The sequence below is a fragment of the Aspergillus novofumigatus genome, assembly GCF_002847465.1.
Source record: "Aspergillus novofumigatus IBT 16806 chromosome Unknown P174scaffold_15, whole genome shotgun sequence".
NCBI lineage: Eukaryota > Fungi > Ascomycota > Eurotiomycetes > Eurotiales > Aspergillaceae > Aspergillus > Aspergillus novofumigatus.
The window spans coordinates 112,813-140,023 of record NW_020194288.1 but is presented as its reverse complement, the minus strand read 5'-3'; the positions used below and the strand labels follow the sequence as shown (position 1 = coordinate 140,023).

At 43.6% G+C, this 27,211-nt stretch overlaps 6 protein-coding genes across 6 annotated transcripts; 3 read left to right on the top strand and 3 right to left on the bottom strand.

The window, feature by feature from the left end:
* Nucleotides 1-2,970: 2,970 nt before the first annotated feature.
* On the bottom strand, nt 2,971-3,156 carry P174DRAFT_338167 (uncharacterized protein; the record flags this gene model as incomplete). The annotated part of the gene is made up of 1 exon (XM_024821694.1): nt 2,971-3,156. A coding segment is annotated over one exon (186 nt), but the record flags the coding sequence as incomplete, so codon positions are not given.
* Nucleotides 3,157-12,528: 9,372 nt separating this feature from the next.
* Nucleotides 12,529-14,786, bottom strand: P174DRAFT_426047 (uncharacterized protein; the record flags this gene model as incomplete). Its single annotated transcript, XM_024825346.1, has 12 exons — nt 12,529-12,851; nt 12,914-12,983; nt 13,044-13,130; nt 13,193-13,281; nt 13,343-13,403; nt 13,479-13,566; nt 13,607-13,867; nt 13,928-14,009; nt 14,087-14,246; nt 14,311-14,407; nt 14,475-14,675; nt 14,740-14,786. The coding sequence occupies 12 exons, from the start codon at nt 14,784-14,786 to the stop codon at nt 12,529-12,531; spliced, it is 1,566 nt and encodes a 521-aa protein (XP_024677045.1).
* Nucleotides 14,787-16,000: 1,214 nt separating this feature from the next.
* On the top strand, nt 16,001-16,492 carry P174DRAFT_380431 (aegerolysin family protein; the record flags this gene model as incomplete). Its single annotated transcript, XM_024822978.1, has 2 exons — nt 16,001-16,113; nt 16,174-16,492. 2 exons carry the CDS (start codon nt 16,001-16,003, stop codon nt 16,490-16,492), a joined length of 432 nt encoding a protein of 143 aa, XP_024677044.1.
* Nucleotides 16,493-17,851: 1,359 nt separating this feature from the next.
* P174DRAFT_436204 (uncharacterized protein) lies at nt 17,852-18,993 on the bottom strand (the record flags this gene model as incomplete). Its single annotated transcript, XM_024825993.1, has 3 exons — nt 17,852-18,563; nt 18,593-18,789; nt 18,853-18,993. The coding sequence occupies 3 exons, from the start codon at nt 18,991-18,993 to the stop codon at nt 17,852-17,854; spliced, it is 1,050 nt and encodes a 349-aa protein (XP_024677043.1).
* A 1,281-nt stretch (nt 18,994-20,274) lies between these two features.
* P174DRAFT_436203 (uncharacterized protein) lies at nt 20,275-21,203 on the top strand (the record flags this gene model as incomplete). Its single annotated transcript, XM_024825992.1, has 5 exons — nt 20,275-20,371; nt 20,435-20,515; nt 20,578-20,770; nt 20,963-21,055; nt 21,131-21,203. 5 exons carry the CDS (start codon nt 20,275-20,277, stop codon nt 21,201-21,203), a joined length of 537 nt encoding a protein of 178 aa, XP_024677042.1.
* A 1,524-nt stretch (nt 21,204-22,727) lies between these two features.
* On the top strand, nt 22,728-23,455 carry P174DRAFT_446482 (uncharacterized protein). The gene has a single exon (XM_024828589.1). It carries the CDS (start codon nt 22,918-22,920, stop codon nt 23,248-23,250), a length of 333 nt encoding a protein of 110 aa, XP_024677041.1. The 5' UTR covers nt 22,728-22,917; the 3' UTR covers nt 23,251-23,455.
* The last annotated feature ends 3,756 nt before the right edge of the window (nt 23,456-27,211 follow it).

Below are 27,211 nucleotides of genomic sequence, written 5' to 3'. Positions count from 1 at the left end.
AAGTTAAAGGTTATGTCTAAGAAGAGGAATATAAACCCTTATTTATAATAGCCATATTATTGCAACCGCCTTTCCATCATGCAATCCTTAAGTCAGTTAATTAACCCTTCAGGAGATGACACTGAAGTAGCTTTAGATGGAAGTGATGGATCTGATAGTACTGATCTAAGCTTTACTGTAGATGAGCTTAGATCAGGCTGAGCATCATCATTCTCAGGCACTGAGAGTAACTACTCTGATGACTGGTTTCCCCCTGAAACTACAAAGCCCAGACTTGGAGACCTGAGACATTAAAATAATAATCACATCCTGCGCTGCCTTCCCTCAACTGGTCAGGCCTGGCTGGAAGAGTGGCTTTTTTCATTCTGTATTGGGTTGCTTACTAGAAAGGCTGGCCACACACATGGTGATAAATTTTGAAATGTGATTGTTACTTTCACTGCTGTGTGTGGAATCTAACCTAAGATAAAGAGCTTCTATGATCCTTACAGCTACACTTCCAAACTTGCAGCTCTCTTATGGGTATCACAGATATTACTATTAGAATATGCCCTGCTAGTCAAGCCCTATGGGTTTATTCCTAATATCCATCCCTGTACTGAATATCTGAATTACCTTGACCGGGCACTGTTGGTATACAGTATCTTTGCTGGATGGGATAGTTGGTATCCCATGGCTGAGCTCCTGTGGTTGATGAGCAAAGGGCTCAGTATTACACATCACTAGAAGTGACCCCTAAATGTGCACTGGTCAGATGATGGGCAAGTCATCCACCATAATAGGGCTAGAGGCATTGCAATGGACTTAATGTGTGCTTAGGTCTAAGGTATGATATCAAATCTAACTTCCTTTTTGGATGAAGTCCTGCTCTGGGGCTATAAGTCACTAATCATGCTAGCTGACTTACAGGACCAGCTATGTGAAGATATAGCCAGCTTCTTATTTTTAGATCTGCTGTCACTGTGTTAAATATCCTGTGAAGTACTGCTATAGCTCTGTGAGACTCCACCTGATGGCATTTAACCTATAAGGTAAAAGGACACATGGGACTTCAAAGATGTAGATAAATATCTAAGTAATGTAAAGTAGTTTCTATGAGAACTTGTAGTACTGATTAATGTGACTTGGGGGCAGCTAAGTTGAGGCACAGAGCTCTGGAACATTAAGTAGCAGAATATATCTATATCTTGATGAAATATCTTTATTTATAATAGATCTGTGCTTATCATTATAGATTATAATAAGAGCCGGAATTAGACTGAGTCATATAACTATACACCTTAGTTTCTTCCACCACTGGTTAGGAGGCTGGTAGTACTTTACCTTGTTCATGTGTGATCCCTTGTTTTGGCTCTTAATTGAGAGAAGAGATAAAGGTGAAAGAAAGGATCTACACCTGCTCTGCTAACCCAGCCCCCTAAACCCTAACCTATAGATGATTATTATTTGTTTGCTGTGCCTGGAGCAAGGCATACAGCAGAGAGGGGATAGGTATTATAGATGATGTTTGAGTTAAGTGAGGGGGCCTTTGAGGGTGTGCGCCTTATAATATAAAAATACTGTCATATTGCTATTGGAATCACTAAGAAGCACTTACCATCTCAGGCTTCTGGGGAGGACCTAGCTCAAGCAGTAGCACTGCTCTAGAATGTCTTTGCTGCCTAGGCTGGACATTATTTCTTAATTAATTAATATATCTATGCCAGGGACAGGGCTATACCACATGCAGGCTTTGGGGATAAATTAGACATCTTTTAGTGGGCATCCTATCTATGGCATGACTTCATCCTCTAGCCCACCTTATAAGTCTCTTAGCTAAGAGTAATATCTAGTTAGCCTACTCTATAGTTCTCCCTGCCACCTGGCATAATCTCTTAGCTATTTAAGGACACTCCCTGGCCATTCCTTAAGCACTTCACAGAGTGGAAATTACTGATATGTATTAACCATGGCACTGCTATACCATATATATTAAGGGCTACATACCTTTAATGACACTATGTGGATTGGTTAATTACTTATAATGAGGTTCAAGCAATAGAGGATTATGATCTTCTATGTCTTAAGGATGTTTAGGCTACCCTGTGTGAATAAGAAGCCCTATGCCCTTTTCCATTTCTGGAACTAAAAGATAGATATGGATGTCACAGGCCTGGCTATTAATTTATTACTAGCTCTAGGAAGAAATGGCTATTGCACAGGGCCAAGGTGTATGTAGAAAGGAATCATCAAAACACAAAAGTACAGGCATTGATGGACTAAGGAAGTTACCTAGTGGAGGTGCATATCCCCTAATACTAAGGCTTAGGAATTAGCTCTATTTTTACCTGATGGGAATCTATCATCTTATATATATGCCTACTGGATCTCCTATACCCACAGGCTAACACACTGATTCTCCTATCCTACCGCCCATTATAATGAACAATGGTTGTTAACCAGGCTGGCATGCCCTGATTTCGGCCGGGGCCATGTTTCACTAGTGTAGGTATTAATCTAGGTATTTCATAACTATGTAATCATTTCTTGTACTGCCTCATCACCTTACTTATTCACCTATAATGACAGTTAATCTCTCCTGTCCCTTTTCATTCTCTATCTTCCTCACTGTTGTTAACCTTAACCACCTTACTAAACCACTCTAATCTGTATGTGCATACTAATTTTGGTTAGGGCCAGGTATCATGTGCTTACTTATCTATCTAGTTATACTTTATAATACTCTATCATCTGCTCACCATTCAACTATCCTAATATATAGTTAACTATCTCTCTCTTCTCATTCTTCATCTTCCTCCCTATCAAGCTTAACTCTATTAAACCGCCAAGATGGAGAATGAGAAGGGAGATTAATCTATAAGTAAATACTACCTCACTTTCCTTTACTATCTACACTGTTTCTGGTTTTAAGTCTTCCTTTCTTATAGCTGCGTTCACTGCAAGTGCAGCACTACCAACCATATTATTAGGGCCAATAACCATACCTCCATCCAGATCTCCATTAGCAAGGTTGATGAGAACAGTTGCTATACTGGCAACAACTAGAGCTATGCTCTCTGTGGCTTCCTCTATGCTCATGGTGAGAGTAATGACTCCCTGAACCACCTCTGCTAGTGTGACAGCAATGTGCGCAACATCTGAACTACCAGCTGCCAGTAGTAAATGCTAGATGACTTTTTCTAGTGTTTGCTGTGTAAGATAGGTTACTTGGATATAAGTTCTACATCTATTGAATCATGGTCAGCCAACCCGCATGCTGATTTGGATGTCAGTGTGGATAGGAAAAGACAGGCTGTTAGATAAGTTATGTCTGGGAGTTGATGATACCTGAAAATCATTTTCTTTTACCATGAGTTAATAAAGACTTGAAGAACTTCCATCTAATTTGACCCTGTTAATCCATTCCATGTATAGGATCCTCACAGCTTCTCTTACCTGTGCTTATCTAACCTATGTTGCTCACAGCCAGGTGCCCCTTGATTTCAGCCAGACCCAAACTGTCGCTCACTCACAGCCAGGTGCCCTGGATTTTGGCCAGAGCCAACTGTTGCTTGCTCACAGCCAGGCCAGCTAGGTGCCCCTGATTTCGGCCAGAGCCAACTGTGCTGTCAGGGCGGCTGAATATCATGTGATGATGTCATTAGCTAAGACACTTGTGGGTGGGTGCTCAGGCTCAACTAATCAGATTGCTTGATGGTATATTCTGTATAGCTTTAATGTTCACGGCAACATACATTCACAAATATATTCACTTTTCTATGAAATGTCTTGCCTAGGGCTTTAACCCTGTGCTATATAATGTATAATTCTGTTTATCCACCTCCATCTTACCTCCTTCTATCTTCTTCTTCTTCTTCCCCTTAACACCATCGCTAACAACATCTCATCTCCAACTATGAATAATTTTAAGGTCAGTATCTGCTTCTAATAACTTCATTATTAATTCTGCTTTAATATTACATCTCCTTTTTCACCTCCCTGTCTGAATTTCCCCTGTTTCCTTCGCTTGGACCAACACAACCTGTGGATTTCTGCTAGAGCCAATGGAATTAGGGCAGATCTAGCGCGTATACTTCCCCTTGCAAACCCTTCTATAGCACCAGGAGCAATCTACAGTTTCTTTATTACTTTTCTTTATTATAATGCTGAAGCTGAGTTATTTATCTTCCTCTCCATGCCCCTGAGAATCCCTAGTGTTTCTTTGTCTGTACCAAACCCCATGAGCATTGGATTTCCACCTGAGCCAGTATTTAGATGTGAATTTGGCATGTCTCATTGCTTGCACCCTTTGGCCTGCTGAACTTGGGGCAATCCAGTGTTCCTTATTTCTATTTTCTACTGCTTGTTTCCTTGTTTCTAAATTCCACCACTTAGGTGTTTGACTTGCTCTCTTTTCTTATGATAAAGACCTGCTCAGCCACATTTTTCTTTTACCTGAGTGTACTGATAGAACCCAGTAGTGAGGATTCTAGTTGCATCACTCTTTACAAGGGATACTAATAGTGAATGATGACATACAGTGTACTAGACTCCCGTCCCTAGTTATCTATCAGTGAGCTATCTCTCAGTCCTCAGTGAAATTAGTGTAATCTCACTTCCTTTGCTAATCTATGTCTTTGGTGATTACTTAGTAAGCTTTATCTGAAAATTTATTCTTTTGTCCCTGACACCCGGCTTTGTCGTTCTTTGTCTACTAAACCGCCTCCCGACACCTTCTTTGTTCGCACACCTTTAACTGTCCAGTCTCCTTGGCTCCCGCCGCAATCGGTGAATCCTTGATTGAGGGACTTAAAAGAGTCAAGGGTGTTGGTCTTCAAACTTGCTTGATTTGAAAGCCAGGCTAACATCATCCCCAACATCCAAAAACTGTTTGATCTGTGCGCATTGCAGCCACAAATTTCACCCTTATAATTATCGCCAACTTCCGTTTCACTTTCAACTACAAAATAGTTATTTCTTGCAGTAAGTCATCACCTGAAGCCCCTCCCTCTCTGACCTGTTGGATCAGCCTTGCCCGATTGGGCAAATTTTGGCCGGAGCCAATGTCTGGAGTGGGTGCCTGAGGCCAAGTTGGCTGGGGCTGAAATCAGGCATTCCCCACCGCAGGCTGATTTCGGCCGGAGCTAATGTCTGGAGTGAGTGCCTGAGGCTAAGTTGGCCGGGGCTGAAATCAAGCAGATTCCCCCCCAGGCTGATTTTGGCCGGAGACAACGTTGGGAGTGGGTGCCTGAGGCCAAGTTGGCTGGGGCCGAAATCGACCATAATGCTCATGGTGCGGCTTAGGTTGTTAGGAGGCTGAGCTTTTGGCTGGTACTGAAATTATGGAGTGTGCATTGTAAAAGTGATGGCTGACCATGGTCAATCTTTCTAGGAAGTTATGGCGTCTAATATGACTTAACTGTGCGGCATTGCTAGCGTTAGCTATAATAAGAGTTTTGTCCAGAATTTAGAGGGCAGTGCCACCCGCCTTGTGGGCTGCTTTAAGCTGAAGGATTCTGCTGTGATCTGGGCCCTGATTAATAATGAGCCAGCAACCAAGGATATCATCTATGGATATATCCACATCTGTGCTAATAACTATGACTATACCGGCAAGATTAAAGGCGCGGTTAAGAATACTGTTGTAGACTAGTTGTAGGATGCTAATGTGCTCCCTATCTTGCTGGCCCCAGTGGTGCCATGTGTTGGTGTCCTGGGTGTTAAAGATATACAGATCCCAGAGCTGACGGTCCTCTGGTTTGTCGTGTAACTAATGAGAGCTAAGGGCTTGCTCTTCCTGTGAAGCAACCTCTCCACTGATCCCCTGGTCCTTAATCTGTATGACATCCTGCACAGCTGGAAGTTGCTGGCCTTTGTGTGGAAATAGATCTAAGGTGGTAAAAAGGCTAAAAATAAGCCTTAAGTAAACCTAGCACTGGAGCCTGTCTACTATAACCTAAACCTAACTGACCTGAGTATTGGCCCTAGCTAAGATTGGCCTAACTCCCTGCAGCCTGACATAGTTGCTGCTGATATGTTTGGCGGCGGCCACAATGATGTTAACATGTATATCACAGTAAGGGAGTGTGCTGATCAGGGTAACCTTACTACACTTAACAACTATGATATAGTCTAGGAGAGCCTTGAATGCATCTTTAGGTTAGACCATGCCAGGAACAAGGTAGTGATTACCTGGCCTCTGATAATAAAATCAGAGTAAGAGCTCTTATGCTCTTATATGATGGGGATGGATGACTTTGAGAGCAAGCTCATCATTCATGAACCTGCTGACATGTTGGTGGGGGATTTAGAGACCCAAGTCTTCCTGAATTGGCTGGTGGCTGCTAGTAATGCATTAGAGATGGTTGTGCTCACTGCAAGTAAGGCAGGCGGAACTGAGACTGAGTAAGCTGAGGAGGGTGAGCTTGGTGATGCTAAGGGGTGGATGACCCTCTCTGCTGACCCACCTTTATACAACTGCGCCTGCTAGGAACTTGCACTTGATCCACTAAACCCCCTTCTGGTTGTCCCTTTGAATATGAACCAACCAGCCACGACCCTTAAGAAATGGCAAGTCTTGGGGGCATATTGGATGCTTTGCTAAGAAGTAAGCCTGGTTGCTGTAGGCATCCTTGCTGATGCCTGTGGCACTGGCAAAATAATGATGACTATTACAGTGATCTGGTATGCATCAATTCAAGCAGAGAAGGACCTGACACATGCCTATAGACTAATAATCATTCTCTGTCCATCTGCCCTCATTGACACTTAGCTGACTAAGCTAATGGTGAGGTTGGGTGATATATTCACTATCCTTCTCTTTCATGGGCTCTTAGCCTATACTTTAAATTATATATACAAGTCCCTTACTGTCGATACACTTGCGGACCTGGAGGAATAACTTAGGCAGCTTAATGACTATGATGTGAAGATATCATAAATAATTATCCTCTCATTATATAGTACCTAGGCCGCACGCACCGTGACTGAAGTGACTAAGGTTGATGGCAAAGGCAAGGGCCGCTAGGTTGATGGAGCTGAGGATGGCGAGGACGAAAACCCTAATGAGAATATACTAGCTATAGAGTAGTTGGCACTATTGCAGGATGCAGCTGAAATGGGTAATGATAGAGATATAGATGAGACAGAGGATTTCAGCTCTGGCTGAAAAGCATAACTGGGAAAGTGATATAAGTTAGTAGTGTCTGGATGGTTTAGCTGTGTGGTCTATGATGAGGGCCATGCAGCTAAAACCATCTAGACATATGTATACTAGTTAGTCAGTCTGCTTAAAGCCCCCTATATTTGGTTTCTAACTGCAACGCCCCTTTATAACTGCGCCTTTAATCTCTATGGTTATCTTGTAATCATCTCCTCAAGCTTACATGGTGCTGTTGATACTGACAATACTGACTTTAATTAGTTCTTGGAGTATAAGTGCTTTGCTAAGATGGACTAACTCCTAACCCCACTACTATATAATCTCCTCCAGCTGAAGGCATTCATCAGTCTTTTTAAGAAGGGGCATCTAGTGCCCTAGGAGGCCTACTGGGCCCTGCCTATTATCATACACATGATCTGCCTCCAGAGAGACATAGGGGATCCTGTTAATGTCTCTAACTTAACCACCTTAATTAGCGATGAAATCCCACCCATGTAGATAATGTTGGTGGATGTTTAGCACCCCCTAAGGGTGCTTGAGGAGCACCACATCTAGTTCATCTAGCTGGTTGTAGAGATGAAGCGCAGTGGTGCCCTAGATAAGGAGGCACATCATACTAGTGCCCCTGGCAGTGATAGCCAGGGGCACCTTGACTGGTGTGTGATGCACCTCCTATATTACCTGTCATTCTTGCTGCTGCTGGATGACTATTATTAAGCAGCTAATGTGGAAACTGACACTATAGCCCTGGTGATAGTAAAGGCAGTGGACTAGGGTGATAGAGGGTTTACTGATTTTTGGTGGAGAACAACACCTGGTGTGAGGAATATGATGCCTATAACATGGGTAGGGGTAGCACATTACCTATTAGCAGACTGTGTGAAGCTTAGATACCTCTTTCACATTTTCTAACAGGAGGGCCTATGGCGGAACCTAACTAGTAAGTAACCCCATTTTTTAATCTTCTATTACTGGCCAATGGTAATGTGGATGGTGGAGATGTTTTTAGATGTAATTAGCATCCTATATATTACCATCCAGGCCTAGATGGGAGAGGCGGCCCACTAGGAGGCTGCTGCTGAGTTCACTAACTCCTAATCCTCTTACTGCATCCTGCTTACATTCTACTAATGTAGGGCCTATAGCCTTAACCTCTACATAGAGTGTAGCTGCATGATCCTCCTTAAGCCGCCCTTGAATCTTAATATGCTTTTTTAGGCGGTGGGACGCATCCACTGCCTTAGGCAGTAAAGTAGCTAGAAGGTGTGGTCTATCTTCTAAGAGTATACCATATCTAGATGGTTGGAGTGTAATAACATGCTTAAGGCCCTCCTATAATTCTTAGTGTAACTACATGATCTACTGAAGCCTATGGTCATGGCAGCATGGGTGAAGGATGATAGTGAAGATGAGTAAGCCGCCAACCAGGCCAAGGCCAAGGTCATCCAGTGGGCTGCAGTGGATTGTCTCCGCTGTATGCTCAGGCAGCCAGCCAGTCAGCTGAATGTCAAGCACCTGGATGACCTTAGCCTACCACAGCAAGATCTAGACTAGATGAAAGCCCACATGACGCCTAGGGGCCACAAGAGAGAGAGAGTCAGGCAGGATTCACTAACTAAGGCCTGCGCGTGATGAAAGCGCACCAAGGCTACAGCCAGTAAGGTAAAGTACCACCTATCTAATACTTGCCCCTCCGCCTTTTAACCAGAGCCAATATTCAGCCAGTGGTTTGGCTCTGGCTGAAAAGCCTGGGATTGTGAGTTCGTCTGTGTAACTGAAACTAACTAGTAATATAGTATAAATCCACTAAGTACATGGTCTTAGACTCTAAGAAAGGGTCCCCTACTGAGGAGAGCAGCTGCAGTGAGTCTAAAGCTAGCTACTCAGGTTCAGATGTAGATAGTAGCAGAGATAGCCCTAGCCCTGGTAATAGGGGTCGTCGCCCCGGCTCTCCCCACAACAATGATAATAACAGCAATGGGGATGACCACAGCAGTAGTAGTTAGGGCCCTAGCTCTCAGGACAATGATGATGATAAAAAGGTTAATAATGATAAGCTACAGTAGTTAGAGCTAGTATGCCCCCTACATTCATTCCTTACACTTCCCCTTAATATGGATATCAAGCTAACCTTAGGCTTCAGACTCATGCGTAGCAGCTGGCGAGGCTGCAGAGAGTTGTTAGGGGCAGTGATCTGACTACACCACCCCCTAGCCAGCAGGGAGTGATTAGAGCGAGTGCTGCAGGAGTAATTAAGGTCTTAGGAGAGAGCTCTCTGCTTAGCTCTACACCACCTATAGTGCTATAGTCTCTAAAGTCTAATACCCCATGTGGATTGCCCCCTGACTACTAGTCACCCTTCCTCCTACCTTAGGCACCCTCTGCGCAGCCTATAACCTAGAAATACAAATAACAGTAGCTAGTTGGTAAGTCTTCTCTCTTACTCCCCTGCACGCTACTGTTCCTCACAGGCACTAATAATTTTTCAGAGGTAACAGCAGCAATGGGGCGGCCTCAGCAACACCAGTAAAAGGCTGTATAGTATAAGGTCTGATCTTAGTATGCATCTTCTACTTTTGGCCAGGGCTGAAATCACTGGATTGTCTCTGGCAGCCTTTGCACAGCTTTTATTTCTGCTGCCTTCTCAATCAGTAACTGCCATGGTTTGCCATTCATTTAGCAACCGCATCTGCAGTATCATTGCTCAAGTGTTCACCGCCATCCCTATCTATCTTCCAAAGTTTGAGCATGCACATATCCCAGCATCCACTTTTAGCCAGGGCTGAAATCACTGAATCATCTCTGGGCAGCCTTTGCATGGCTTTCATTTCTGCTGCTATCTTGATCAGCCACTGCCATGGTTCACTATTCATTTAGCAACTGCATATGCAGTATCATGCTCTGTGTTTGCTGCTATCCCTATCCATCTTCCAAAGTTCGAGCATGCACATACCCTAGCATCCACTTTTAGCCAGGGCCAAAATCACTGAATCATCTCTGGGCGGCCTTTACATGGCTTTCATTTCCGCTGCCTTCTTGATCAGCAACTGCCATGGTTCGCCATTCATTTAGCAACCATATCTGCAGTATCATTGCTCAAGTGTTCGCCGCCATCCCTACCCTTCTTCTGAAATTTGAGCATGCAGCTACATAACTTTTGGCTGCCGCCTTATTGTTCCCTTATGGCTTACCTGTGTCACTGTGGGGGTTGATCTTTTCACAGCTGGATTTAGAGAAGGCTTTGCAGAGAGTACTGGTCTTCCTTTTATCCTCTCTCCTTGGTGCTATTAGTGCTCTGGGCTTTTAATAATTAACTAGCATTGGGCATCAGAATGATTGTTATTTGCAAGGGTGGGTGGTGGGTTTTGTTACATAGCATGGATGCCCTAGTCTAATTGTTATTTATTCCAGTGCAGATTAATGATTAATCCTATGGGTTAGCTGCAGGGTGTTATTTGCACCAGGCCATGAATTATTAGTGTGGGTGGAGGAAGAATGGGAATCCCTAATAGTAGTAGTCTTCTAAAATATATTTCCACACGCATATGGGTAGTGGAGTTTTATAAGGTTACCCTATAAGAAAGACCTTCCCACCCTGCTTCATACATTATCCAGCACTGTTGTCGATCAAAGGCTCTCCTGAGAAGGGGTAGTCTTCATCCTCTGTAATGGTGGTAATAGTGATAGTAGTGATAGTAGTGATTAGGGTAATTTATTAGGATCTCAAGCCACCCTGAAGGGTGGGAATTGTTGGGGGTAAACACTTAACAAAATGTATACATTTCTAGGGGATTAGGGGGCAAGACCTAGGTCACCCAACTATAAGATGGTAGGGTGAGGGCAGGAGGAAAGTTATGGAGATTAATCCTTAGTCTAGAGAGTGAACCTCACTGTGTACTTCTTAGAAACTTTTAATCCTACTTCCCACTATATAGATGAGGATGGTTAATCAATTGATCCATCCATCATCCTAATGTGTAGGATGGATTAATTAATTTATAACTAATCAATCATAGTGGGGTTGTGTGACTGGCAAAGATGCTCTCAGGGTGAGGATAATACTTATAACTAATAAGACTCCTGCTTAAGGGAACTTCAACTCTGGAGTAGATATAGACTCTAGAGTGGATGTAAATTATAACTAATTAAGCTGCACTCTGCACTCTATATAGACCTGACCTTCTGCTCCACCCTACTAACTTTAGTATAGGGCCTGAGGGTCTATACTTCTTGCAGAGAGTCATCTTGGCAGACCCTAATAAAAAATCTTAACATGTTGACCATACAGCCTTCCCCCCCTGGTTTAACCACCTTCCCAGCGAATATCCTTGAATCTAATACTGGAATGTTATAATGCAGCGGATTCGCATTATTAAATGATTTTTAATCATCGAAAAAGATGAAGATTTGATGGAGAGATGGGCGATTCCTGTGGAGTCTAGGAGTGACTATGGAGTCCCACCATGGAGTCCGGACTGGATGGGGAATGGATGTGGAAACTGCGGTCACCAGGCCCTGCGGTCGGCCCTATTTAGTATGGGAACCGTGGAGTCCGCGCACAACACCACTAGTAGGGTCCTCCGCCCCCTGTGGGATAGAGTGTATGTGAGTAGAGGATAGGGTAGGGTAAAATAAAAGGGAAAAAAGAGAAAAAGAAAAAGAATAATAAATAAAAATATAGGAGGGAACCGTGGAGTCTACTAAGGTAGGATAGTCAGGATAGTCAGGACTGTGGAGTCCAGAGTAGATGGATAATGGTTGTGGAGTCTGCGCTGCGGAGGCACTGTGGTCGCCCATATTTAGTATGGGAACTGTGGAGTCCGCGCATGACACTGTTACTAGGGGCGGGCCCCCAGTGGGGGTACGCCGGTGGTTCAGCACATGACATTGGGCTTATTCACCTGGAGCATTCATGTGTTAATCTGTGGTCACTTAAGGCGTGTCCCCGCCTGCTCAACTGTGCTCAATTGTGCTGATTTGTCAAAAGACCATTTTGAGGATGATATTCTGAAACCTTAATATCGGCCCTTTAGTAGAGCTTGATTACTCATAGTACATTGAACTACAACGACCGGAGGCAAAAGGTTGCCCTGAGATGTAGTAAATATGCTCACTTGCTAAACACAACCATAGCTGCATGAATATGGCCCATCCAACAATTAGTGCATTAGCTACCTCGTCCTGGGACAAGTTTACCTAGTAATGGTTTGATTCCTGACCTAGTCTCCGGAAAACCTCGGGTGAGTATATTTTGTTTGAACGCTTAGATTTATGTCGCCCGTGTAGAAAGCGAGACAATTTATTGGCTATCCATTAATCTCTCATTCAATAACTCTCGACCCTAACAAAGGAAGGACCCGTAAAAGGCACCAAAGATCTGCACAACATCAAACGTTAACGTAGAAATCAAACAAACGCTTCGACTTTTTATCCTGTAGTTCCAGCCGAATATGATTCTTGATGTTGGACTTCGAAACGTGTACAGCACGATTGGCGATTGACTTCAGTTGCTTGGGAAAGGCCCAGAGACAGCTTTCTTCTTTCCAGCCATCGAACTTATTCACGCGCTGACCGAATGTGCAAACGAAGGAGTCTGGGTCAGTAATGCTTCTTCCAAATGACACAACCTTGGTACCAATGATATCTGGAAAATTGTAGGCTTTGAATTCGAAGAGCTTCTCAGCCCCTGACAAAAGATCAGGAAGCGCAACTGCACAGGCGAATAATCAGCAAGAGAAACCCCACATGATGGAGCAAAGGTCTTGTTCTTACTGTCACTGGTGCTGTCACGGACCTCTATCTTGCGCCTTTGGGCAATATAGGTCACTTTCTTGATGGCCTCCTTCGGGTGGGCAGAAATGTCAGCGACTGAGAACGTCTCAATTAGTTCTGGTTGGCGTACAATGACCATAATGTAAAACTCTTCCGCCCTCAGGTAATTAAACCCGATACCCAAGGCCCTCTGAGGGTCGGCCGAGATATCTTCCACCTGCTTTGGTGTTAGGATGATCTGCGAACGGAGATGTGGCGGGTACTGTGGAAAACTCCTACCTTGACACGAATTTGGTGAATCTCATCTGTTCTTCTACTCTCCAAGCTGTCTCTCTCCGCTCCGCCCCCAGCGAACTGCTCCTTGCCGACTGAATATTTGTTATGGCTTAGCTTTGCTCTATACAGGGTATACAGCGGGGGATTTCTTACTGTTACTGATCAGAGCGCCATATGATTGGTAAAGACTGAAATCTTCAAAGAGCTGTCGGCTCTGTTTCCAGTCCCATTTGAGACCATGTGGTCAGTGATACTGGGTATATCCTAAATATACAAGAGGTTAACCTACCTTCTCATTGGCTTGCCGGTAATCGTGGGGCTTGAAATGCTGGCCTTCTCTGAAGTTAGGTAAATTAACGTATTGCTGCAACAGAGCGCTATTCCAGGATGTTAGTAAGTGAAGAGAGGTAGAGTTACGATGACACTTGCAATCGGCGGTATTTGTGTTGTCCCTGCTTCGCCTCCTCGTAGAACTTATCCGCCTGCTTCTTGATATAAAGGAAGTCGGAGGACTCGCTTCCATCATCCGTAACCGAGCCCTTCCTGCGAAACCGGGTGCCTCCTTCCTGGTGGATGGAACACTTCACTTCCGCATGCTTTTCGATATTCTCAACTGCTTTTCTCATTTCCTCGTCGACGCCTATATCTGCCCCATACATCTGGAAGGCTGTCTTTGCCCTGCGAAAGGAGTTCGCAATTAGAACTCGGGCCATGAAGCTTTTCCAGTCAGATACGTACCATTCTTCGATTTCGTTTTTGCGTGACTCATTACGGGCTTTGATGGAAAAGCGGGCAAAAAAATGCCCCCCGGTGATAAAATCTGTTCCAGTATTGTCATTTCAGACCCATCCTTGAAGAGAATCTATTCGAGGAATAGCCGGGGAGGGCTCATATTACCAGAAATGTAACGATCACCATATATCAATTGTGGCTTATCTGGGGAGCCGCTCTGCTTCCACTCGTCCCATTGCGCTTGGTTGAACGAATAATGGTAAGAGACGCTCGGCTGGTTTTCCGAAAACACAGATACTTGATACGTCAAGGTGCTGCCTTCGAACTGTTGCACGAATATTCGTAAGCGTCTAAGATCTTCCATAGAACTAGCTCGTTCTTGCCCCTACCTCGCTTCGATCCAAGTACTCAACGTTCACTTTGCCGCTTTGACCCCAACCAGAAACAGCGGCTCCAGAGCTCAGATTGAGAGTCTCCCTCAGCGCACTGTAGCACATTAATACATACCGATAAATTGGATAGAAAAGTGTGATCTCTCATTCGCCGTGCTTACTGATAGTCCTTGACGAAACTGTACTCATAGACAACTTTCTGCGCGCGGATACTCCCGGATGCATCCTCTTTATTGTCACTTTCCTCTCCCTCGTCTACATCTGTATTGGAGGAGACTTCATTAGGCGGCTCCTTTGCACTTTTATTTTCGGTTATGATTGCTGCTTCTTGCAGGCGGAGTTGTTGGAGGTAGGAATTGTATCTTGTTGGTTCGGTTAACGAAGTCCAAACGTCTGTATGCTCGCTATGAGAGGATGAATACGTACCCCTGGCCCAAGAGCATACCAGGCTGGTAAGGTACAAACTCAGGCATTGCGGCGGTCAAAGTAAAGGGCTCGATTATAGTCAAGAAGGAATATTTAGTCTTTAATGAAAGTCTGACACAAGCGGTTATGAAAACAGAGCGCTGCTAACTGCCGTTGGGAAAGCCAGTGGATCAAAGCGAAGGCCAAGCATATAAATTTATATGCTGTGTCTTGCCATGGACTTAGTGAATACATGCATCATGCTGATGTCCTAGACTTCTCGAACCTACCAGTGCGTTAACCACGGGTAAGTAGCCCCCTACACTGAAGTATAGAAGTGCTTGCTCGACTACTATAAGGGGGTGTGTTACGCAATGATTGAGCATTCAATGATGTGTTTTTGATCGGAAGGCAGCGGATAATTTTACTCCTGCCGTTTTCATATCCTTTCTGATAATCTCAACGGAGGTCTCCCGCATATGCTGGCGGCCCATTTTAGGAGCAGAATATGTTCAGGATTACACTGCTCAACTGCCAGAAACGGAACAGTTCCACATGTCATTCTTACGATGGGTATGGAATGGTAAATGTAGCATGTCACACTTATTTCACGCAGCTTGAAGGAGTCTTCCCGTTTGCAGCACACCAGCAGGTGTGCTGTGAGGAGCATAGAGGAGAGATAGTGGCAACTAATGTCAAATAGTCCTTGCCTCGTCATCCATTTAGACATCCATCGGACATTGTGATGCAACTGCGTTGTAGTGGGACCTCCCATACGTATTTGTTGGCAGTTGCTCAGGTCCGACGGCGTCCGAATGCAGCTTCCAATTTGTTGAATGCTGCGAGTCTCTAGAGTACCTGGTCCTAACTATACGTAGCCACATAGCCCAGATGACGCATTTCCAGCCCTCCAACGTCCGCATCTAGCAATAGCTGAAGAACACTTCGTATTCTGTTCACAAATGCTGGTTCCGTTTTAATGTTTGTGTAACCTACACCTATAGCTAGTGGAGCCATGAACAGGTGTTCTCTAGCATATTGACAGAATCTGGAAGTAATCCTTGATGTCATCATTAGCCACAGTGTGCTTGTAAAGGTCGAACTTGAATGATGTAACTACGATTCGAACAGTGACTGGACTGCATAAATACTTGAGAAGAATATTCACAGCGAACCTTGCCGTGACAAAAGCTATCATATGTCAAGGGATATTCGCACTATTAATATCAAAGGGAACGTTTTTGTTTAGCCAGCTCTTTCTCTCTCTTGTACTTGTTTTGCAATGTCTGTCAACAGTGTAGCGGCGCCTAGAGCTTATGCTCAGTGGGCAGCGCTCAAAATCGGCAATGATTTCAAATCAGACGATAACGCAATCGAAATCAGAAATGTGACAATGTATTGGTAAGAAAAGAAACCTAGGCAGCTACCCTCACCGTCTGGCTAATCTGCCCGCAGGGGCAAGATCTATAAGGACGGCAACAAAGACAAGGAGATTCCACCAAGCCAAGTCAATGGCAAGAAGATACCACCTCAAACTACACATTCTTTTGAGACTTGTGGCCGCTCAGATGCGGCTTCGGGTACCGAAGGAACACTTGAGCTTTGGGATGGAAGCCAACGCATCTGTAAGCTCTATTGGGATTGCCCATGGGGTAGCAAGGTCAACAAATTCGAGGTTCAGGAGAAGGTCAAGGCGTACCGAGTGGAAGTTGGATCTTGGAATTCTTACGGCGGTGCGTTGGGAAATGTGGACGTTGAAATCTCCAGGAAGTAAAGATCGGCTTCGATGGGATGCTATGTACCTTTAACTACGTATACTGAATTTTCCATCTAATCTTGCGCGAAGGTAAAGAGCCTAAACCTGTCGTAGCTTGCTGGATCCTTGGCTTTGTAATTGATCTTGTAATAACTCCACAGGAGCAGCTACTTTTCATGAAGGCTTAAAGAACATATAAACGTGTTGCTGAGCAACCATTTAGAACATTAGCTGCCTGGAGTCGTCATGCCTGAAAGTCGTGTGCTGCTGTCATGCTCACCCCACCATTTCCCGGTGCAGAGACAATTGCTATCTGCGTCTGGTTCGGGAGCACTCGGCGTCGAGGATTCCCTGTTAGGCTTTCAAGCCAAGTTCAGTGCGTCAACAGCCATAAGCCCTTGCTGCGTCTTCCTTATGCTCCTGTTCCACGTCTCCTGGAATTATCTAGGTTCCTATAGTTACAAAACGAAAATGGCGGAAAGCCTAGAATATTCCCGTACGACTCCACATGTAATTGACCGTCATGCCTAGGACATCATTCACGGGCCGCGCCGTCTCTCCGTAGCATTCTTCGCCCGTGCCAACAATGATGCTCTGAGAATTTTTAGCAAATGTGGATCGATGTATCCGCATCAAGCCTCAGGGTGTTACCAGCCCTCGCTTCTAATAGTTACGAGACTTCCGCCTGTCACCTTGACAGCGCAGCGACTGCCAGCCAATATTATGCCTATTAGCAGAGAAGAGTGTCTATGCTGCCGCTTTTGATGACTCCAACACAACGCGGTGAGGCATGGAGTCCAAATCACCTCTTTAAGCACCCTATTTCAAGTGCTTGTCATGCCTCTTTAACTGCCTGGGTGACGAGTTGCCGGGTTGCGTCTGGGTCTTCTGTATGCTCTAGTTCTGGGTATAGTTGGTATATCTCTTGCTCCATAATTGCCAATTGAGATCCATTGCATAAGTTTCGGGCGAGTATGGCGGCCACACATAATACGGATCCGTACCTCAATGATAGTAAAAGAGAGGAGGACGGGGGCTCCATTATGCAAGGGTATTCTCTGCTTGGCAGAATCCTAGAATGAGGGCGTGATAGAAAGGGAGGAATCAACCAGGAAATAATCCTGAAATCAAACAGGGAGGGGTTCCCGCCGTCTTTCAGGGCGCGCACCGACGGGGAAAAAGGATACAACGGACTAACATGCGGGTAAATAAGGTTGAGTCATCTAGTATAGGTGTATATGATAATTACAATCCACTGCGGCGGGACAATTGAACTTTGGAACAGTTGTTGTTCTAATTGATGGTAAGTACATTGACAAGACATGCAGTAAAATCCCGGGGTCACTGCCGATACTTGCATCTTTCTCCCACAGATATCTAGTGGCGAGAACATAACGCATTCCTTGCTTGGTATTGAGCAGATCCAGATTTACCAAGGATCATCTTTCTGAGTGGCAAATGGGCTTCGTTGTTGGTCGCAATCCAGGATTTTATGTCGTTAAGGGGAGCTCGGACAGCTTGACTATCCTTGTATGAGAATATCCGGCCGTAAATAAGTCCATCGACTTGCGCAATGCTCAGCAACTTATCTGCGATATTGGCTTGGTTTTTGAAGAGTCCAGCCAAATACTCTCCCGAACTTTCCCTCTTCTCGCATCTTGCCCCTTTCCTTAGCTCAGCGCAGGTGTAATACCCGTCTTCGTAGCAAATACCAAATTGGAAACCAAGTCCAAAGTAACCGTAATCTATCACCCTTTTGGATACAGGGATGTTTTGACCAACTTTTTCAAATGTCCTATAAACCTTCTCTGCCACATTGTTCACGCTGATCGCTTCGCTGGTTATAAGAGACTTGCTCACTACTTGAAAAGAGCGGCCATCCACGTCCTTTCTCATAAATCCGTACATTATGCGGACGTTATAGTTTTTGAGGTATTGATGAGCCAAGTCACGGAGTCCTTTGTTTGCGTTTTTGCCGGTTGCGAACTCATCAGGCTTTTTCAGATCCAGCCAGATAAAGTTTATTGTATTGCCTGCGTGCCGTTGTCGTTGGATTGCTCTGAACATGTCTTCTGCTTTCGCTCCAGGGCTAGTCAGTATTCCGCATGGTCACAATACCGTCCCTTGTATCCCCAGGAATCCCAGGCCCACATATCAATCTCAAGAGCATTTGCACCATGTTTCACAGCAGCTTCCATTCCATTAACTGTTGTTAAGACCCTATGCGCAATGGCATAAATTGGCCTCCTCTTGAAAGAAGGCTGAAAGACCTGCTCCTTGGAGTTGTTGAAATGATTGCCATTTTGAATAACTTGCTGCGAAGTTCCAAGAGTCAAGGCGTCACTGAAGGACTGCGCCCTTGGGTTTGACCGCTAAACATGTTTCCTTGAGCAGTCCTGGGGTGTCATGATCAAAGAAGAGCCGAGATTAAAGAGCTGTATCGGAGAAGCAGCGGTAAAATATACACCAAGAAGCCACGCAATTGCACTGAGGGCGTAAATAACACGCGTTACTGACATTTTGAACAGGGCTCTACAGTAAGAAGAACCCGTAGATCGAGTATAGTAAGCGCATTCGTAGAGATAGTTGCTTAAATATATTGCTTTGTTTGAAATTCGTCTGCCTTTACAATCTGCGGCTCTATGGAGAAACTACTTGCTTTTATCTTCGCTGGGAGGAAATCCAGATTCCTCGAAGGCCAGCGAAGAGCTCCCGTTTCTGTCATAGACTTCACCACTTCGTTATACAGTATAGAGCTGCATTTATGATTATTAGGGAAGTCGAATCGCCCACAGCGGGAAGATATGGTTGGCATAGACAATATTCTTCTATGTTTGGGAATGAGATTGAACGTTGCGATGTCTGCGGCACTAACCATTGCGTGGGAATATAATACCGTCCCTTTCAGCTCTCGTGAAGCCTTCTGAATGGAATACAATTGTGCTCTATCAATACATATCCCGAAAGCAAGTCCGTATTCACGCAGCAGAGAGGAGATGCATGCATGTTTGGATATCAGTGAAATCATCAGCATGGATGCAGGTGCAGCGCTTTCTGGTACTTGTGCTTGTGGATCAGGCCGAAATCTAAGCAACAACAGAACTGTTGCATCTGCCCGCTAGTGACGTAAACCTGCCAGACAAACTCAAGGAAATTACACTAAATACAGGTATCTCAGACTTGTTCAGACCTAGGCCAGCTTACACTTTCCGTTTTTGGTGTACATTTAAATCATCCTGCCGTCGCTTACAGATGGGCAGCCAGTATCCCACTTAGACTTTTCCCAACGTAAGTCTCTCGCCGCGAGGATACTGCACATCAAATCAAACTTGCTGGTCCTAGGTCCCACTCCTGGGGCCCTTGGATGTCTGTCCGGAAACAATTGCGATGGAGTCCAACACCCAGTAAAATGCATATCAGTAGGTCGACTGCCCTTTTCAGCTACCGAAACTGGTTCCTTTTAGTTTCTACCACTGCATCCGTGTGACTGGTGTACCGGCCCAAAACGGCGAGTGCGCGCATAGACTTAACAGTTGTGGAAGCTGAAAGCAACTCGTCACATGTTACTTCTACCAAATTGCTCTAGTTTCGCGAAATATCACCCTTTTGCTAAGAGCTCGGCACTCCTCGGAAGCCTAAATTAACGCATAGTTTCGAAATATATATAGTTTCCCTCCCGAGCTTCTTCCCTCCCCCGAAAGGTGAGACCATAGTTCGAGAGCTATACTGGGAAGAATTTCATCGCCACTGCCACTAATTCTATTTCCCTCTGGTAGCAAAGCAACCCTCATTTGCTTACCATGAAATTACCTATCTTGCTATTTATTTCTTTACTTCCTGGGGCAAGCTTTGGAGCTGTGGAAAATGCCAATCTAATAAGAGATCATGTGACATGCAGTAAGTTGTATTTATGGTCGTGCAGCTTGCAATTCTGATGGTAATTGATGACTGCCTTAACAGACGAAGTGCAGTTCACGAGAGCTGATATTGAAAGGGCGGCAAACGCTGCACTCCTGCACCATAATGCTGGGACCACGGTCGGTAAGAGGGAAAGCCTACTGTGTCAGCCACCTTTTATGTACTTGATTAACGTGGTTATATAGGGCCCTATCCTCCGGGAGATGGTAGAAACTATCCCAAGCGCTTCAACAACAGGGAAAACATTCCTCTGGCTCCCAATTGCAACAATGCACAGCTGGAAGAATTCCCGCTCGTGCGTACCATAGTATACCCCGGAGGGACGCCAGCATCTCAACGAGTAGCAGTTAACTACCCTTCTAACAATCAAAACGTTCGGTATGTTTTTTGGCTGAGAACTATAGGCTATTGTGACTGAATGACCAGCAGACTTTGCGCTGTTATGTTTCATCGTAAGAGTGATGGCCAGTTTGTGGGTTGTGATTGGAGAAGAAACTAGCGGGATTATTGTCAGTTACTGAGCTTCTGAATTGCCGGTTGGGACATGTAGCTGCTTTACATGTGACCTAGCGTGCGCCAGTTAATGTATAGCCTGGAGTTCTCCAAAGCTGTGCAGTATTCCTACAGAGGCTATGCAGTAGCTCCACTATTACGACTCACTTGGTTTGTATAAGGATTGTGATCCGCGAGGATCAATATGAGCTAGTGTAAAGGAACAATAACTCACGACACCCTTAGGTGTGCCTTATCAATGTGGATTGTTGCTAACTTCCTCAAGTTTAGCACTCGCGAGGTTAATGTTGGAACGTGACACCGTCTCCGGTGCCTTAACATAATCAACCACAGAACCGCGAATTTTTCGGTTTAAGATCTGCTCTATAAAGCCATTACATATATTCCTTCGGGTGAAGACTGCTTCGCGTTCAGGGGATATAGGTGTGGAAAATCCTCTTTTTCAATGTGGTTGTTCCCGGCCACCATCATCCCCTCAAACAGTTTTCCGTACGCGTGTTTTAGTGGCCCAAAGACCCCAACATACCCCAACATCTAGGAGTTGAAGAACACGAGATGTATACGGAGGCATACAAAGACAGATAATTGCATTGTCCCTGCAGAAACCATCGAACTCCGCAGTGTGGTGACTCGAATGGCCATCAAGAATACGTAGCCGCTTTGTACCAGTTGAATGCAGGAAAAGGGTTAAAGATATGCTTTACCACTTAAGACCTATCTCATCTGTTGTCCATCCATTGGTGCTATTCGTAAGCTTCCGATCCAGGGGAAGATTAAGCCCTTGACACCATGTAGCTTAAAGATAATTACTGGTGGTATAGGAATCCCTTTTGAGCTCACACACTAAATGATTGTGGCCCATTCGCGGTTCCCTTGAATAACTCAGCGAGATCTTTCACTGCGCTACACCGCAGTAATAATCTCTGAGGTAATACAGAGTTCCATTGGGAAGCCATTCTCATCAAAGTTCCAGATATCATCTTGATGTACGGAGGTGTGGTGCAGAACTCATTAGCCGCTAGTAAGCTTGGCAAGGTAACAAGACGAAGCAACATTACATAGTAATTTATATGGTAGTTTACTTTGATTGATTTCAACTCCTAAGAATCAAATATTGAAGCTATTCAAACGGCTGCAAAATATCTTCCCAGTCTAATTCACTAATATCTTGCCTATAAGAGATAGTACCCTTTGCTCAATGGCCCTCCCAATCACAATTATCCTTGCCTCTTCAGCCCTCCTGATATTCATTACCTCCATTTAGATTAATGATGACCTGGATATGGCGTATAAGACACTAAATCCACTGCTAAATATGCTCCTGCGGAAGATCATTCCATGCCTTTATCCATACCTCCTTCGCTATCTTCTTATCCCAGGGTGCCTCTTAAGAAGTTATACGCCATTTAAGCTATGGCCAGGCTAGTTTAATAGTATTAAGATCAGGGGAGTTCCCTGGCCAATCTATAATCTTCTAGACCCTCTTGATATTATATATAGTCTGCTGGAATCAATAACAGTGAGCTAGAGCACCATCTTCAAGGATAATTATTAGACTGGTCGTGGGTTGGGTTTGGATGGATCCGCAGGGGGTTCAATCCAACCCACATGGGTTTTGGGTTGATCCACCACCTATCTAACCCACCCTCATATCCATGCGGGTTGGGTTGCGGATAACCATTCTACCCATATCATACACGTGATTTTAGACTATACTACTTTTGGTAGGCGGAAAGACCTAAGAATCTAGACTATACTACTTTTAGTAGGTAGAAAGATCTCTCTTTGAGAGAATATCATGAATACAGTAAAACATGGATATAAGCAACCCGACTTTTAGCAATTTCCTTGATATAAGCAACCAAACACGTGTCCAAAATTGAATCACCATATAAAATTGCTTATTCCCTGGATACTAGGAAATTGCTTAGCTTCCCCCCTTTTGCCATACAAAATTGCTAATATTCGAGTCTTCTTGCAGGTGATCTGAACCAGCAAAGCTTCTACCCAGAATGCCAAAACAGACACGCCATCCAATTACCAATAGCCAGAAGGCTGCCCTACGAGCATACCATCATCTAAAGCCTTATCTCTCCAATCTACAGCTTCAGAAGTGGTTTGAAGAGCAATATAAGCAGCTAATCAACCCTTCCTCAGTCTCCCGCATTCTATCGCCACGATTTGCCTTCCTTAATACCTTAGAACCTCACCTTCTCCCTGATAAACGACGCCGTACGGAGACCTGGCCGGAGCTTGAAAATGCACTTTTTAAATGGATAAGGAGGGCTGAGAGTCAGATAACAATCTCACAAGAGGTTATTCAGGAGAAGGCAAGGCAATTTTAGCCTTCACTATATCCAGAGAAGGAGATGCCACAGTTCAGTAATGGCTAGCTCTACAGCTTCCAGTCTCGCCGGAATATCCGAAGGCATACTCAGTATGGTGAAGCTGGCAGTCTATCTCAAGATGCAGCAAAGGAGATGCTTAGAATCTATCAAGCTCTAAGTGCATATGCTCCTCAAGATATTTTTAATTGTGATAAGACTGGTCTCTATTAGAAGAAGATTCCAGATAGCAGTCTATTAACACAGTTAATACCTAGCCGCAAGAAGGAGAAGGCTAGAATTAGTATTCTCTTTTACTGCAACTCTGATGCTTCAGAGCACTTACCAATATGGTTTATTAGGACTGCAAAGAGGCCAAGGGCTTTTACTGCTGCTAGTATTAATCCAGAGAATCTAGGATGTAAATAGCGCAGTAATAGAAAGGCCTGGATGACTGGAGATATCTTTAAGGAATGGCTCATCTGGTTTAATTCTAAGATAAAGGGACAGAAAGTTGCTCTTCTAATAGATAATTTCTCTGCGCACGAAGCTGCATATAAAGATATCCAGCTACAGAATACCCTTATCATCTGGCTTCCTGCTAATTCAACTTCTCAATATCAACCTCTTAATCAAGGGATTATCCATACATGGAAAGCATACTAGAAACAGCAATAGATTCTCTATATGATGGCTGAATTTGATCACAGCTTTAATCCAATCTCAACAATGACAATCCTACAAGCCCTCCGGTGGGCTATTTCAGCATGGAATCTTGACCTAAAGGATGATACTATCCAGCGATGCTTTAAGAAGGCTCTTACTATTAAAGATAGTACAGAGATTCATGAAAAGGAGGTTATGGATGATATTCAGCAAGGCCTTCAAAAGCTTCAGCTTTCCAATAATATCCAGGAAGCAATGAGTATAAGCCAGTTCTTAAATCCTGCAGATGAGCAGGTTAATGATAATATCATGGATCTTGATGATATTATCATTAGTCAATATGCACCAGAGAACTGCGAATTTAATGATGATGATGATGATGATGATGCTTAGGAGCCTCTTCCGCAGATTTCACCTACAGATGCCTTGGAATGTCTATATAAACTTCGTCTTTTTGAGGAGCAGCAGGTAGATGCTGATCAGCATCTTATCCAGCATCTTATGAGGCATGAGAGGGTTCTTTTGCAGAGAAAGATGCAGAAGCAGCAGCAGACTGATATCCGAACGTTTTTTAGGTAGCAAAAATATATAATTCTTACTATAAGCAATCCCTCAATATAAGCAATCGAGATGGCCTGCTGAATTAATTGCTTATATCCATGTTTTACTGTATCTATTATTCTGCCGGTCACATGCACCTAATGGGTTATCCATATCCATATGGGTTGGATGCCATCCACCCATATCTATGTGGGTTGGATCAGGGTCGACCCCCATCCAACCCAAAGTGCGGATTGGGTGGGTTGGATATGGATTTGCGGATTGGGTCAGCCAGTCTAGCAACTAATAAATTAATTAATTAATAACTATGCTACTGTCTCTAAATCTATTCATTCACAGGGCACCAGGATTACACCTTTACTAAGCCTATCACCAATCACCATTATGTCCTTGTAACCATTGGATGTGGGCAGCTTTATAATGAAGTTAATGGCAATCTCACACTATTTATAATCTAGGATTAGCAGTAGCTTCAGTAGGCCCTAGTATTACTCACACCATATATAATTAGCACCTAGAGTTGCATTTGGTGCGGGTTCGGGCGGGTTCAATCCTAGTTGGCACCAAACCGCTGCGGTTTCGGGTTCAAAATTTAGAACTCGCACCAAACCCGGACCTGATGCGATTCGGTTGCGGTTTTCACCGCAAAACCCGCTGCTAGGCCTAGCTAGGCCTAGCTAGGCCTATACTAACTAACCATGGTTAGATTTGGTTTGGTTTTGGGTTGGTTAAACTGCTAATTTTAACTGTTTTAACCCTTACCATTCCCCCTTCGGGGACCCCTCTGACGCCCCTATTGAGCATGCTTATATAAAATTATGATTTTTATATGAAATATATGGTAATTATCATCATATTAATCTAGATCTAAAATATGAATTCAATATCTATAGGTTTGAATGGGTGGTGGTTAAAAAATCATTTTTAAATATGGTTATTGTCAACAGTCAGTTGTATATATATATAAACTACCACTACTTTCATACCAACCTATGACAGAGATGAAATTCCCTTATATCTCAGCAACCACCAGGTATTTTTGAGTAATATTTATATCACTAGATAGCCTTTGATTCAGGCTATCTAGTGATATTAATATTAATTAAAAATATCTAAATTCAGTAATTTCTAGGTAAAATGGTTGTGGGTTGGTTAACCTAACTCGCAAAACCGCAAAAACTGTAACCGGCGGTTTTAACCGAACTCAAAGCAGTTCCACCCTATGGAAACCGAAACCGGTGCGATTCCCTAGGCTAGGAACTGAACCCAAACTGCTGCGAGTTCGGTGAGGTTTGGGTTCGATTTTTGCGGTTCGGTTATGCAACTCTATTAGCACCACACTTATTATAGTTCTATATGAATCATCAGATGTCTGTAGAAAGCTCTGGCTAGTAGAAGTTTTAGGCAACTATTATGTACAGCATGTTCTTCCTAGGGTGGCTAGTAAGTACTAAGTTATATGTCTCTTATAGTATCCTTATTTATAATAATTCTGAATTAGGAACCCATTTGTGACTTTAATATAATAGGTGGCCATCTAGTAATGTTAAACATTTGGCAATTAACACCTATATATATAGTTTACTAGGGAAATGCATGGCTCCTTCCTCTAATACTTAACACATTTCATTTAGATCAGTGTCCTGTAGTTGGGCCTCCTCCTAGTATTCTTCTAATAGTGGCAGTGGTTTATTAGCAGGGGTGGTATATAAGATTATATAATACTATTGATTATTACATTAATTAGTATAATTATTTAGTGATCTTATGTCCAGGTTAGACACCACTTCATAGGTGCAGGATGCCCATACACACATCTAACTAGTGATAGTCTATAGTGGCACCAAGCAGCAATTGCATGCCTTAAGTCTGTCATCTTCTATGTCTTGCAGCATATCCTGATCCCTTCATGACAGGGTGTTAGGCTAAATAGCTAATTTCCCAGGCTAATAGTGCATCTTGTAGTTAAATCAGCTTAGCTAGTGTAACTAACATATCTGCTGTTTATTAAGCCTGCAGACTGTCTTAAAGTATTTAAGGTTATAATAATCCATGATAAGCTTAAATTATAGCAGGCTAATTAGCTCTAATTCCCATTCCTTAAGAGTATTAATAATAGCTAATAGCTCCTTATTATATATCTTATAATTATACTCCGCTGGTGTATTCTTCTTAGAGATATATATAACTAGCTTTAGTATGCCATCATTATTATACTATAATATAGTAGCTCCTGTCACCCAGTTTAATACATCTGTTTCTACTACCATCTCCTTATCAGGGTCAAACTGCATGAGAATTAGGGCTGTAGTGAACATCTTCTTTAGTAACTTAAAGGCCTTAGTCTGCTTATCTCCCTATATAAAGGGGGCTCCCTTATGTGTTAGCACTATTAATAGTTATACTATATCTAAGAAGTTCTATATAAACTAGTAATAGAAGTTCGCGAAGCCCAGGAATGATTAGATACTATATATAGAGGTAGGGGCCTGCTATTCTAGTATGGCCCTTACCTTATTAGGGTCCATCCATATGCCCTTACCAGCCTCTATTATGAACCTAAGATACTTTATACTTTTCACCTTAAATTCATACTTATTAATGTCTAGCTGCAACCCTGCATCCTTTAGGTATTCTAGTACCTAGCAGACATGTTACTAGTGCTCTACTAGTAATCTATCTATAAAGATTAACACATCATTAATATACATAGAAGTAAATTTATCTAGGAAGTCTCAGAGCATCTAATTAATAT